The sequence below is a fragment of the Myotis lucifugus genome, unplaced genomic scaffold (assembly GCF_000147115.1).
Source record: "Myotis lucifugus unplaced genomic scaffold, Myoluc2.0 scaffold_23, whole genome shotgun sequence".
NCBI classification, from domain to species: Eukaryota; Metazoa; Chordata; class Mammalia; order Chiroptera; family Vespertilionidae; genus Myotis; species Myotis lucifugus.
This window is the reverse complement of record NW_005871071.1, coordinates 8,213,207-8,228,928: the sequence shown is the minus strand read 5'-3', so window position 1 is coordinate 8,228,928 and position 15,722 is coordinate 8,213,207. Positions and strand designations below refer to the sequence as shown.

At 38.3% G+C, this 15,722-nt stretch overlaps 1 protein-coding gene across 6 annotated transcripts in view; it reads right to left on the bottom strand.

The window, feature by feature from the left end:
- The window catches only part of CEP152 (centrosomal protein 152), a 103,640-nt gene that overhangs the window by 78,073 nt on the left and 9,845 nt on the right, over positions 1-15,722 (bottom strand). For 4 of the 6 annotated variants that reach the window (XM_014453474.2, XM_023751678.1, XM_023751681.1 and 1 more), the window contains 5 exons: positions 5,605-5,708; positions 5,313-5,385; positions 4,953-5,231; positions 3,540-3,705; positions 314-454 (listed from right to left, as the gene is read on the bottom strand). In XM_014453474.2, coding sequence (XP_014308960.1) covers positions 314-454; positions 3,540-3,705; positions 4,953-5,231; positions 5,313-5,385; positions 5,605-5,708 — 763 coding nt within the window. Of the gene's footprint in view, positions 1-313; positions 455-3,539; positions 3,706-4,952; positions 5,232-5,312; positions 5,386-5,566; positions 5,709-15,722 lie in introns of those variants that run through there. The other 2 variants (XM_023751679.1, XM_023751682.1) reach the window with 2 other exon arrangements.

The window sequence follows — 15,722 nt, the reverse complement described above, 5'->3', positions numbered from 1 at the left end:
ATAAATTCCTCAACCAATTTTCAGGACAGGATGCCATCAGCATAGTTAAATAATGTTCACCTATTCTAACAGCCTAACAGAAAGAAGAGGAGGAAGAAGCGGGGGGAAATGAGGACCTCAAAGCAGTCTGCTCTGGAGAGAAGTCATCCAGAGAAAGGTGTCACAGGCCTGGGTTCTGTTTCCTTCGGACCGACTCACTATGATCCCTCTGACCAAATATGTCAGCTCGCTAAGCATCATATTTAAAATGAGGATCTTGGAAACAAGACATCTAAGCTCCAGCACACCTCATAAGTGACAGCTGTCATCTTACCTGTGATTATCAGAAGCTGGTGATTCAGATACCTGATCTGACGCTCACTTTCATTTAACTTTTCAACTAAATTGTCCAGTTGCCTCTCTTTTGCTTTGTTAAGAACCTGAAGTTGAATGATCTGCATATTTTCTGCAGAACCTGATTTGGAATGAAAGACAATTTATTAGATAAAAGCATACCAAAATATAAATCTGTGGTCATTTAGGGCAGTGTTTCCCCAAACTGTAGGTACTATTCATCAGAGTATCATGAAAACAATTCGGTGAACTGTGGCTAGCATTTATTAAAGAAACAAAAAATCCTATATAATAAAAGACTAATATGTTAAGTGTCTGATCATCAGTTGGCTGTTCAACCAGTCAAAGCATAATATACTAATGCGCTGACCACCAGGGGGTTATGCGAAACAAAGGAAATCCCCCGCCAGCAGCTGGAAGGCCCCAATTGGCCCTGATCACTGGCCGGGCCTAGGGACCCTACCTGTGCATGAATTTCATGCACTGGGCCTCTTATAGACTATAATAGAACATATCAGAGTCCATCATGTAGTACAAATGAGTACTATTTTGTGATTTTGTGGAACATATGTTTTGTTACATACACTTATTTACCTAGATAAGTATTGTAGACCCCATCACAATGTACAAAATGTACTTCTTACTGTGCTCACTGCCAGAAAAGTTTGAAATGTCACTAGTTTATAGAGTATAACCCTTCATCACTACCCTTTTGGCTAATTAAAAATAAATATATACGAATGTGAACGAAAATGTGCCAGGCTATGCAATAAACCTGACAGGCTCAGGGGAACACATGGCAGGCTGACAAGCTCTGTGACCAAAAGTAACCACACAGATGATCTGGTCACATCCTAACTGGGCAGGTCACGGTGGGCAGTCACGTCCCAGGCCTATGGCATCATTGGTAGAGGTCAATCTCTACCTTAAGGAAACCCTGTCCATTGTTCTGATACATCCAGGACAACAAGGCTTTGAAATAACAAAGTAATTTTCTTTTCCTACCCCTCGAAGTACAACTGCAGGCACCAGAGCACAAGACCATAGAACCCTATTGCTATCCTGTCCTCCATAGGCCATCTCTATGTGCTGCAAATTTAATTAACTACCCCGTACCCACCAGGCAAAAGTATGTGTTTCTCCATTTTGCCTCTTATCCAATGCTAGAGTTTCTCCTGCTATGCTTTCTCCCAGCCCCTTAACCTACCAGCATTGGATTTCATCCTCCTTCCTTATGTCTTCTCCTTTGATTCTAATGCATAAAATAAGCTGCAAAACTGCCATTCTCAGAGCATATGTTCCCCGGCAGTGCCATCAGTTGGCTCAAATAAACTCATAAAAATTCTCTACATGTTTGGACATTTCTTACATTGACACCATTACAATGGAATAGAGTTCTATGACCTCATAAAATTGAAAAATAAGTACATCAGCTTCTATAAAACCATTTTTTTAAAACATTTCTAGATACCCTCCTCAAAATATCTATTATAAGCAGGAGTGGGGATTATATAGTATTCATGTTTATGCTGGCACATAACTGCTGAATTAATAAAGTAATGAATAGATTAATAAAGGATTTTGAGGACTTCGTTCACAAATAATTAAAGTCACATTAGGGAGCACTTTAAAATGATTGGGGGGTGGGGGGGATTCACAGGAAAATAATGCTTAAACTACATAATGACAAATGCATTTTCTACTAGACCACTGCTCCTACTTGCTAGCAAACAAAGCAGGCCTCTTTTTAAAAAGAGATATGGTTAAACCTCCCCCCCCCCCAAAAAAAAAAAACAACAACAAAAAACTGAAGACTGAAAACTTTGTTAGAAGTTAAATTTCTCTCCGGCCTTAGAGGAGGGCTAGCCCAGGGGTAAACACAGTGTACAAGCCACACCTCTCTCCAAGGTCATCTTTTTAAACTACTGTTTCTAAGAAGCCGCAGTCACTAAATCTGGCCCTGCCATTAAGTTACTCAGTTAACCTCCAAACGTCAAATTTAGGCACATGTGTAACTGATGTAAACAAAAAATAAATCAACTTGACAAAATGCAGATTAAGAAAATGATAAAAGGTTATATATGCAGAACGACCAACTGACCATGGGAACTGAAGGCGTCTACACCTCAGGCCCCTGTGGTGGTGCTAATGGACACATCCCCAAACCAGTTCTGCCACTCACTGTCCGCTTCCGCATCTCTTCACGCCACGCCACAGTGGCATAAACAAAGAGGGGCCACCCCCATGTTTGCTTTGACTCCTCCAGAGCCTGTGAGTCTGGAGCCTGAGCCTATGTGGAGTTAGAGCCCGAAGGCTAGCTTTCACTTTGGCCGGAGCCCAGGAAACCTACAATATCCAATATGACTCCCTCCCCCTACCAGCCCATTTCTTAAATGTAAGACAAACAAACAAAAAACTTGCTGTCACACCCAAGAATCACTATGGTTCTTCAACATGCACAACAATTAGCTTTTTCACATGCCCGAGAGTAGACAATGCAAGTTGGATGTATGACAACACTAATTCAGGTCAGTCTAAGTAAACGTTTTGATTTTTGGTTTTGGGTATTTTATCTCCTCAAAATGCTCTCATAGCTACTTTTCTCATTTTCATATTTATACATATACATATACAATCCAAAAAAATTTTTGGTAAGTGCCACAGGACTAAACCTGAGATAGGAGTCCAGTTTCAATTCTGAACATAAAGTAATTTATATCAGAGTTGTCTAATTATTACATTAAAATTCTAAAAATCAAAAGGAAAAATTAAGATGATAATGGCTGATTTACTAAATTACATTTCTATATAACAAAAAATCTAGAATAAAGGGGAAACTATATTTCTTTTTCCAAATTAGACTTCAGTTAGAAATCTATAAAACTAATGAAAAATCTGAACCAATTACAATGACTCAAATGTAAAATTGAGAAAATTTTATTTTTGTTTTTATTATGGAAAATTTCAAATATATAAGAAGGTAGAAAAAAGAGCGCAAAGAATCCCATCACCATATTATTTGAAGTAAATCCTAGACTTCATATCAGTTTATTCATAAATACTTCAGCTATATCACCAACAATAAGGGTTCTTTTTAAAAACCAACCACAATTCAATCACCATATTTAAAAAAAGAAATAATTCTTGAACATGCATAATGTGTTTAACATTCTCCAATCATTAAGAAATATAAACACGATACATACTTTCATTAGCTCCTAAGAATTGTTGTTGCAGGCCTTCAAATGTGTCACCTCCCGCTATCTCCTGGGCTGGCGAGTCACTGTGCTGAGCAGGAGACTGGTAAGGTTTATATACCACTGTATACGGTTCCAACACTTGACAACTGGGAGCTTGTGATGCACCGAATTGCTATCATAAGATGATAAATGAAATTGACAATTAGGATTTGGCCTTTTCCTCAAAAATTACCTGAATCACCTTAATTTTGTTACAAAACTTAATTGTGGTACAATTAAATTTTTATACAGACATCTTTGCTTTAAAATAACTTATTGTCATTTAACACTGAAAGTCTATGAAATATAATTTCTCACGTCTTAATTGGACTTTTGAGCTTATAACAGGCCAATCCCATAAATAACACAGGAGAATTCTAACAAGACTGCATAGAAATATTTAAGAATGATTTAGATGATGCCAACGTCCTGGGAACACAAAAATACACATATCCAAGAACATGTAATACAATGCTTCATATGTAATAAATATTGAATAACTTTTGTGGAATGAATACTATTCTACAGAGACAGAAGAGAAAATGACACTTTAAAAGAAAGAAAATCATCCTGTCATTGGGGGACACAGAATAGATATTGGCAAAATGAGGCATTCATTATCATTAAGAAAGTCTAAGAAATAGCTAACTATATCCTAAGGTCTTACTTCATTAAACTCTGACAGGGTTAAGTAAAAAAAAAATAAAAAAATAATTTTCCTTAACATTCATCCCATCTACTGCCATTATTATCACAAAACAGGTATCAGCTTTGAAGTGTTTGACCTAAAATGTGTTATAAGGGTGGTCACGATAATTAAATAGATTTACTGCTTTAAAACTGTATCAGCTTTGGCCAGGTAGCTCAGTTGGTTAGCGCATCATCCCAATATGACAAGGTTGTGGGTTCAATCCCATGTCAGGGCACACACAAGAATCAACCATTAAATGCATAAATAAGTTGAATAACAAACTGATGTCTTTCTTTCTCCGTTCCTCTCTCTAAAATCAATATATTAAAAAAAATAAAAAGCTATATCAAGATATCTGAACATAGCTTCTCACTAAAGCATAGTGAAGTGGTAGAAGCCTGAAACAGCAGTAAATGAGGAATATTATTCTTTGAAAAACTTAATTCTTAATGTTTAATTAACTGTCTCCATAAAGCCTCTATGACATTTTAAAATTCTGACTTAAGATCATGATTTCGTTAGATTGTAAACAGAAACCAGCATGACTAATTCAGCATGAGCCTGAATAAATGCACTCTCAAAATTGTTTATACTTGTAAATCTTATCCTTGTACTTATATACATTCCTTAAACAGACACGTGTGTGGGCACATTTAAGCAAATTCTTAAAAGTCAAGTTCTTATAATACCTGAAAATGATTCCTTTGAGGATCTGAAAATTTAATTACATTGGCTGGCTGATTATTAAATTCCTGCTTCTGACCATTGGTAAATGGCCTAAAGTCTTCAGGAAGGTGATATAAATCAGTCTGTTCATATTTACTCGGAGGACTGTAACCCCTTCCGCCTTCATCTCCACCTTCTTCGGGATGGTACCCAGGGTGCTGCTCTTCCCTCTTACTTGGATTCTCTTCCCAGCCATTGCCGATTTTCTCTCCCATATATATATCCCGAATCTCATTATAGTCCTATTAGATAACAAGAGTAAGACAAAAGCACTAAGATCTAGTCCCACCCTCATCAAAATCATTATCACGCCAGATACTCACGTTTGCACTTTTAGATTTAGGCAGCACCTGATGGTCATTCCAGTTTATCTCCAATTGCTCAGAAGGATGAGGTCTTGAGAAAAATCAACATTTTGGTTTAGAGCTTATCATTTACTTGGACGCAGCTATCACAAAGAACCCCAAGATTTTAACATGTTTTCCCTCCAACCTTTACCTACAAGCTTAAGAATTAGTCCACAGTTTTATAATCACATACATTGTTATATGCAGAGAATCAAAAGACGGACACTTACAGAATGCAATACACATATGAAGATGATTCGCCCCTTACCGTCCCTCTGTGTCGTCCTCACTGCAGTCCGAGGGGTGGAGCTCGGGGGAGGACAGGTCGTCATCCAGCATATCATGGGGCAGGTCTGTGAGTAACTGCTGCAACTGAGAGGGAGAGTCGGCGTCAATAGCACACTGACTTAGATCAAGATGCCAAACCAAAGCTGCCCTGGAACGAGTAATCAACTGCAGAAGTCAAAGAAGTTCCTAATTTCTACATTTAATAATGTCATCAATTCCTCACCAATTACTTTCACCATTTCACTTGGGGAAAGGAGAATAGATCAGTTCAGGATTTATATTAGAAGGCTTTATTTTTTTCTACAAAGGTTTTAGATTTAAACACACATAACATTGCATTAGAACTTAAAAACTTCTTTCTGGGAACACAGCACATCGTAATAAGGGTACAACCACTATTATGTTATCGCAGGGTAGATGTGAGTCTCAGAATCCTATTCTACCAGAAACCAGGCCTTGGGGACTTGATAACCAGACTTCCTGCAGGAAATCTGAACTGCCAGACTGGCTTTGCCCAGGTGGTGAGAACAGCAGAAAAAGAAGCAGGTGGCCTAGAAGCCCTTATTAAAAGCTCCAAAAATGTGACAAAAACCTCCTAGGGAGTGATTAATTAGTAGACAGCCATCTAATCCCAATGATGAAAAGATATGCAATATTCAGCTGTTGTTAAACATTTGAGTAAAAAGAGACGTAAATTCAGGTTTCTACAGGTTGCACTCTCAAAAGCATAACTCGAAAACTAACAATAAAAGCATCTGACTTTGATCTCCAATTTTTTTTTCTAGAAAACTCTTATCTTTAGCATTCTCACTATAAAAACTAGATATAGAATAAATTCATTTAAGTTTCCAGATAAGCTGTGATAAAGAGATGAATGGTCTAATCTGTTGAATTTTAATATCTATCAGTAAATGTTTTTCCTCACATCCCAATACATTATCAAATCCCAAAGTAACTGTAACAGATTCAAATACTATATTACTAAATAGTTAAAAGACTGTTTATGATGCCTTCTCTTTCAAATTAAGCACCAGTTAAATAAATAAGTTGACTGAGGCCCTCCACAGTACATAAATCAATCCCATAAAATTATGCAATGAGTAAAATTTAAAGATATTAAATACTCTGTATAAAACCCTGGAGGAAGAAAATGAAACATTTCTTAGCCTATAACAGATTTTCCCCACTTTATCATTATCATTATAATAAAAAATAAAGTGTAGTTATAAAACATATCTGAGAATTACATTTATAATAAAAAAACTTTCATAAACTAAATACATATGGTAAAAGTTAAATAAAAATATTTTAAGAAAGGTCTGAAAGGTATGCTCCAATTGTTAAGTTCGTTTTGGTGAAATCAAACTTGGAAATGGAAAATAGGTGTGTGCGGTGGGAAGGGAGGTATATATATATTTCTAATATTCACTGGATAACTTTTTTAAAAAAAGATTTTCTAAATTCATTTGGCTCTTTACAAATATTCTTATATTAGAGAAAAATATTCTATTCAATGACAAGTTATCTTCATTTGAAAATTTATTTGACACTAATATAAATAAGGCAGGCCTTGACTGATTGGCCACCTGCCCATGCAAGGTTATTGAAAAATCATTTTGAGAGTCAGCCATCTCAGAGCTGATCCAAAGATATAAATAATAAGAAACACAAAAGAGACAATACTAAAAACCAAACAGAACATATCAAAATGTTAGTATATTACATGTGAGCCTCAAGTGAAAAATAAAGTGATTTTACAAACACAAAATTTACTAAGAAAAAAAACATCTATGAAGTCTTTTTAAATAGTCTAACCTGTTATGTCGATAATTATGTATCACTGCTTTAAGGAAAAAGACTATGCCCACACATTATACAGGGGAAAAATAACAAATAAATATTTTATACTTACATCAAGTAAGGACTCCTGTACAGAAAGAATACTGTCTTCTAAATCTTCAGTGAGGTTCAAGTACATAGCCTTATAATTCAGGGGAAGTTTGACAGGGACATCTGAACAGTACATTTTCCCCTCACAAAGATAGAAAAAGCTATGCAATAATTAAGGAGCTCTTGTAACTTTCTTTGTGACACCACAGGTGTAACTGAAAAAGCATTAACAAAATTGGTATCTATGAAGAAAATTTAATTGAGTATAAAAAATAAGTTCTGAATGTGTCTGGATCAGTAAGTAAACTTATCAATCAGCAAAATCATCCCTGTAGTATTTAATGCCTTATAAACTATTTTTTTTATATAAGCTAACATTTGAAATCGTTTCCTTCACCTTCAGAAACGTTCTCCATTAAAGTTCTTTGGCATAGCTGGGGCATATTCCCTTGACTTCCACAACTTCTAGGGCAGAGAGAAGCTAAATGAGGTGAGTCCTCATTCAGGTACAAAATCCCACCCCAAGGCTTCCATTTTCCCAGGATCAAAGTGTACCGTTCTTCTTACCAGGTTGGCTCCAGGCCAGATACAGGCAGTGCCTGACCTTGGCTTGCATGAGAGCCCCACCCCAAGAGACCCCAGAACCAACACACCTGGTGGCCAGCTTCAGAGCACACCAGAGCACCACCCAATTAGTGCCACAGATGACATACCCAAAAGGTGGACTCATTGGGCACCAGAACCCCACTAAAGCAAATCCACAAGAGCTTGTCCACTACAATCACTGCCAGTCCTCACAGACAGACAGCCTAAGCATCAATCCTATTCACTGATGTGCCAACAGCAATCATGGCTCAACTACAACAGGAGGGCACACACAACTGACTCAGGGAAAATCCTATTTACCAAGCTCAGGTAAATAGGGAGATTGCACCACTGCTACATAAGGCCACTCTGCCAAGACTGAGAGATGTAGTAGCTCTTCCTAATAAACATAAACCTAGAGACACAGCCAAAATGAGACAAGAAGCATGTACCAAATAAAAGAACAGGACAAAACAAAAAAAAAAACAAACAAAAAAAAAATGAAGGCAAGCAATCTGCCAGATGCAGAGTTTAAAACACTGGTTATAAGGATGCTCAATGAGCTTAGGGGAAGAATAAATGATCTCAGTGAAAACAAAGAGATAGGGAATAAAAAATAACCAGTCAGAAATCAAGGATAAAATAACTGAAATGAAGACTACATTACTTGGAGTCAACATCAAATTACATGAAGCAGAGGATCAATTCAGTGATTTGGAAGACTAGGTAGAAGAAAAGACTCAATCGAAACAAAAAAAAAGGATTAAAAAAAAAGAGGATAGTTTAAGGAACCTCTTGGACAACATCAGGCATAACAACAATCACATCATGGGGGTACCAAAAGGAGAAGATATAGAGCTGGGGATTGAAAATCTATTTGAAGAAATAACAATGGAAAACTTCCCTAACCTGGCAAAGGAAATTGACACACAAGTCCAGGAAGCAGAGAGAGTCACAAACAAGATGAACGTAAAGAGGCCCACACCCAGACACAGCATAATTTAAATCCCAAAGTTTAGAAACAAAGAGAGAATCTTAAAAGAGAAAAGTAGTTGTTACCTACAAGGAAGATCCCATAAAACTGATTTCTCAACAGAAACTTTGCAGGCTAGAAGGGATTAGCATGAAATATTCAACGTGATGAAAAGCAAGGACTTACACCAAGATTACTCTACCCAGCAAGGTTATCATTTAGAGATAAAGAACTTCCCAGACAAGAAAAGCCTGAAGGAATTTATCACTGCCAAACCAGTATTACAAGAATTGTTAAAGAGACTTCTTTAAGAAGAGAAAGAAAAAAATAAAAAATATGAATAAGAAAATAATGCAGAAAAAAATTCTCACTGACCCTAATAAAAGCAGCAGATAAAAGCAGTGGATCAACCAACACTAAAGCTAGTACAAAGGTTAAAAGGCAAAAGTAGAAAGATCATGCATAATTACAACAGTAAATCAAGGGACATATACACACATATACACACCCACACAAAAGAAGTAAAAAATAATGACAAAAACAAACATGGAGGGAGTAAAAAAAAATGGTAGTGATTTTAGAATGTGTTCGTACTTTAGCAGACATCAACATAAAATAGACTGCTATATACATATAGCATGGTATATATGCAGCACATTGTAACCACAAACCAAAAATCTACAAAAGATATACAAGAAATAAAGAGAAAGGAATTCAAAAACAACACTACAGAAAGTTATCAACATATAAGAGAAAAGAACAAGAGATTAAGAAATGAGCCAAGAGCTATAAAACCAATCAAAAAACAATTAATAAAATGGCAATAACTATATATCTATCAATAATTACTTTAAATGCAAATGGATTAAATACTCCAATCAAAGGATGAATGGATAAAGACATGGTACATATATACAATGGAATATTACTCAACCATAAAAGATAATGTAATCTTACCATTTGCCAAAACATGAGGGTATTATGCTACGTGAAGTAAGTCAGACAAAGACAAATACCATATGATTTCACTTATATGTGGAATCTAAAGAACAAAATAAGAAAACAAAACAAAAACAAACTTACAGATACAGAGAACAGACTGATGGTTGCCAGAGGGGAGAATGGTTAGGGGACTGGGTGAATAGGGTAAAGGAATTAAGGAGTACAAATTGGCCCAGTCAGCTTGGCTCAGTGATTAAGCGTTGACCTATGAACCAGGAGGTCATGGTTCCATTCCAGGTCAGGGCACATGCCTGGGTTTCGGGCTTGATCCCCAGTATGGGGCATGCAGGAGGCAGCCGATCAATGATTCTCTCTCATTATTGATGTTTCTATCTCTCTCCTCCTCTCCCTTCCTCTCTGAAATCAATAAAAATATTTTTTTTTTAAAAAGTACAAATGAGAGAAACCAAGATGGCAGCATAGGTAAACACCGGAGTTTGCTGCCTCGCACAACCACTTCAAAAATACAACTAAAAGACGGAACGGACATCACCCAGAACCACAGGAAGGCTGGCTGAGTGGAAATTCTACAACTAGAAGGAAAGAGAAAAGCATACCGAGACTCAGAGGAGGTGCAGTTCGGAAGTAAAATACTAAGGTACAGAGGCGCATGCGGAGCGGGCTGGCGGCTGAGGGCGCGGTTGTCTTTCTCAATCGGGAAGGAGTCTCAGGTTCTGAGCTCCAGTTCCAACGAGTCTCTGGGGACCCAGAATCATACGGGAGAAGCGGGACTGTCTGGCATCAGTCGGAACTCCAGGGCAGCTTTCTCTCGGAGGTACTTGCAGCAATTGCTGGGACACTGAGAAGCGGGGCCTCTGAAGGCAGGACTGAGAGCAGCCATAACTGCTCGCTCCGCCCGCCCTGTTGATCCCCTGGGACCCGCCCCGCCCAAGCCTTGCACAGAGATGTTTGCTGGATAGCCTCAGGCAGAGGCTAGATTAGCACCTCCCTAGAGATCCAGGACAGAAGTTCTCCCACTGCAGACACAGCTAATTCTCACAGCCAATTGGCCTGGAGGTCAATCCCTCCCAGTTTTACCTACAATCAAGGCTTAACTACAACAAGACTGTGCACAAAGACCACAAGGGGGTGCACCAAGAGTGTCTTCCTCAGGTAATTGGAGAGGCTGAACCACTGGGTCCTAGAGGTCACTTAGCACAGAAAACCACTTTATCAACACAGGGAAGCATAAAAAATGCTGAGACAAAGAAACAGGACACAAATGACAGAAATGGAGGAAAGCAAACTTCTGGATATAGAGTTCAAAACCACACTTTTAAGGTGTTTCAAGAACTTGCTAGAAGCCGCGGATAAATTTAGTAAGACCCTCAAAAAGTCTGGTGAGACCACCGATAAATGTAGTGAGATCCCCAAGAAATCTAGTCAGACCCTCGAGGTTATGATAAAGGACCAACTGGAAATTAAGCATACAATGACTGAAATAAAGAATATTATACAGACTCCCAACAGCAGACTAGAGGATCCCAAGAATCAAGTCAACGATTTGAAATACGAAGAAGCAAAAAACACCCAACCGGAAAAGCAAAATGAAAAGAGAATCCAAAAATACGAAGATAGTGTAAGGAGCCTCTGGGACAGCTTCAAGCATACCAACATCCGAATTATAGGGGTGCCAGAAGATGAGAGAGAGCAAGATATTGAAAACCTATTTGAAGAAATAATGACAGAAAACTTCCCCTACCTGGTGAAAGAAATAGACTTACAAGTTCAAGAAGCTCAGAGAACCCCAAACAAAAGGAATCCAAAGAGGACCACACCAAGACACATCATAATTAAAATACCAAGAGCAAAAGACAAAGAGAGAATCTTAAAAGCAGCAAGAGAAAGACAGTCAGTTACCTACAAGGGAGTACCCATACGACTGTCAGCTGATTTCTCAACAGAAACTTTGCAGGCCAGAAGGGAGTGGCAAGAAATATTCAAAGTGATGAATGCCAAGAACCTACAACCAAGATTACTTTATCCAGCAAAGCTATCATTCAGAATTGAAGGTCAGATAAAGAGCTTCACAGATAAGGAAAAGCTAAAGGAGTTCATCACCACCAAACCAGTATTATATGAAATGCTGAAAGGTATCCCTTAAGAAGAGGAAGAAGAAGAAAAAAGGTAAAAATACAAATTATGAACAACAAATACACATCTATCAACAAGTGAATCTAAAAATCAAGTGAATAAATAATCTGATGAACAGAATGAACGGGTGATTATAATAGAATCAGGGTCATAGAAAGGGAATGGACTGACTATTCTTGGGGGGGAAAGGGGTGTGGGAGATGCGGGAAGAGACTGGATAAAAATCGAGCACCTATGGATGGGGACAGTGGGTGGGGAGTGAGGGCGGAGGGTGGGGTGGGAGCTGGAAGGAGGGGAGTTATGGGGGGGGAAAAGAGGAACAAATGTGATAATCTGAACAATAAAGATTTAATAATTAAAAAATAAATAAATAAATAAAAAGTACAAATTTTTGGCAGTTACAAAATAGTCACGGGGATGTAAAGTACAGTGTGTGGAATACAGTCAATATTTACATATGCTGTCAGATGGGTTTAAGACTTATTGGGGGGGAATCACTTCATAAGTTATATAAATGTCTAATCACTAAGTTGTACAGCTGAAACCAATAAATAGTGAAAGTCAACTGTAACTGAAAAAACTGAAAAAAAAACATTTTTTTTAGGTGTGTTCTCCTCATATTCACTGTCAAATGGATTTTGCTTTGGGTCATGGAACCTTGTGCCATAAAACACAGAATTACCAGATCAACTTATGCATGTTACCAAATTGAAAATTTTAGAAACTATAAAGTTTCCTCATTAAAGATCAACAATCCTTATAAATGACAAGATTTTTAATTCCACTCTACTTTCCCCAAATATATCAAATTGCTTTTTGGCTGCAAATGCCATCTTCTCAGTGGGATATTACTGTGAATCAGCTGAGTTTAGTAATTAAAGAGTTACCTTCCCTAGAAAAAGCGATAATTAGCTATTGTGAAGTCTTCTATTGAAGTGCATTTTAAACCATTCCATACACCTCTCTCCCTTTACTACTTCATACTGGTCCTTCCTTTAAAAGGGGGCATTTTACTCAAAGAACTTCAGGAAAATAAAAATAAAAAACTTTGCAATCACCCAATGTAGAACACCCAACAAGCCTACGTGTAGGGCGAACGTAAAACAGAGAACACATAAACCTTTTGTTAGGATTTAGAACTTAAATTAACTAAACAGACAGTATTCAGAGCCTCTGATCCTCAATATTTATGAAAGCAAGACTTCTCAGTTTACAAACTGTACAATACATCTTCTCCCCAGAGCAAAGCAGCAAATGGACTGCCAACACTCATGTGCCTTGTGAACAGGTTAACTCATCAGTAGGCTGTAAAGATTCTGATCGTTTAGAAGATGAATTATTAAATAATACTTTTATGGATACGCACTAAGCAGAATCTCCATTCTAACCTAAGAGCCAAGTTAAAAACTTCTCTGAAAAGGCCCTCTATGGGCTTCATGACAAGACAAATAACTTGGCAGCTAAAACTTTAGTGGACAAATTACATTCTGTGCAGGATACAAAAAAAAAATCCATTCCATGAGTTAAAGTAAATTTTATAATGTTAGTGGGGAAGACTTTGTCTAGGTTGCCACATCTCTGAAAAAAGAAATATGGCAACATGAGACAAAGACCGGCTGTGCTACAGACGACACATAATAGAGAGAACTTTAGGCCTGAAGGGAGCACAGGAGCGCCTCCAGGCCAAACCTCTCCTATAGGTCAGCCAACCAAGGCCCAGAGGAGGTCAGGGGCAGGCCCACGAAAAGAGAGAATTACAGCCCCAGAGCTCACTCCATTTCCTGAACCTCTCCATTTCCACACCTATTTTCTTCCACGGCACATTTAATCATCCCTGGGAGACACTTACTTCTACCTGTTGGTATACAAACTTCAGGCTGCCAGAGTCCAATGTGTTTGTTCCCATTGCAACAGTCCTTGAAAAATACCTGTATGTTATGGGAAACATTCAAAGGCCCAATCTAGATAAAGTATAAAAAGTTGCTAAAGAAATATATCAGAAAAATATGAATACTCAGCCATTTGTTTCTTTGATTTTCTTGGGTGATGACAAGAAATTTCCACTAAATAGGTCAAATAATATTAAAGGTAAACAAATAGTAGCTTTACAACTCCCTCTACTGGGGACAAAATATCAAAATGCTTCCATAATTATATCAAATCAGGCAGTAAAAAAAAAAAAATAAAGTGGAAGAAAGGCTATACCATGGAAACCTTATCTCTAAAATGCACAATGCCAAGCTTAACTGAGCTTTATTATCCGATGAGAGGAGTACCCATAGAAAAACCAAAAGGGCCTCAAATCGGAATTGCCAGGTGCAAGGGTCTGTCTGCCATCTGCTATTTGAACCACCTGCCTCAAGATCATTTTCCAGGTTTCAAATATTTCATCACTAAATGAACCATCAGCAGCAAATATTATCTGGATAGCATAGATTACTAAGTACTGCTGCCCCAAACCACCAGCTCCAAAATATGTACACACATACATCATTTTATTATCAAGAATCACGCAATGATCACAGAGCTGTTTCTGGTGACACTGCATAAAGTACCTGTAAACTAGCAAACTGTCATTGGGGAGAACCCAAATGACAATCTACCTGATTGTGTGCCTTGTGAACAGGTTACCTCATCAGTCGGCTGTAAAGATTCTGATCTTTTAGAAGATGAATTATTAAATAATACTTTTATGGATACACACTAAGCAGAATCTCCATTCTAACCTAAGAGCCAAGTTAAAAACACCTCCAGCTCGCACCCGGCCCACCTCCGGCTCGCAGGCTCACTCTAGCGTGCTATGGTTAAATACTCGTGGGTTGATTGATTACTCACGGGGTGTGATTAAGTAATTAAGCTGAGGAGCCACTTGGAGCCGCCAGGTGCCCACCCTTGAGGTTTTCGCAGAACCAGCTGGGCCAGAGCCTCTGCTCCTCCCCAGGGATGAAGCTGGCAGCCTGGGCTCCTCGCAGGCCCCCCATGGCCAGGACCGTCCACCCCCTGCTCCGGGCCGCCAGGCTGCTGTGGCTTCCATGACCCGGGCACAGCACTGGCCCTGCCTCGCCTGAGCTCAATCCCTGTTGGCTGTGACGCCGTTGCCCCATTTCGCTTCCATTAAAAATGTCTGTGTATTTCCAGAAAAGAAAAAAAAACATAAAGGGGAGGGAATAAAAGGGAAGTTATTGTATAAAATCAAAGTTGCAGTCAGTGTAAAATGGACTTTTATATCTAGATGAAGTTTTATATAAGTTCCAGTAACCACACAGCAAAAAATCTACAATAGATTCACAAGAGAGAAGGAAGATGCAAGGAAGAAAGAATTCTACCCAGAGTCTCCGAGGGTGGTGGCCCTTCTGATACCTTGATATAGGACTGTGATGCAATAAATTTCTGTTCTCTTAAGCCACAAAGAAAAAAAAAAAAGAATGAGTTAATGGCCCAGGCTGGTTTGGCTCAGTGGATAGAGTGTTGGCCTGGGGACTGAAGGGAACCGGGTTCGATTCCAGTCAAAGGCACATGCCTGGGTTGCGGGCTCGATCACCAGTGTGGGGTGT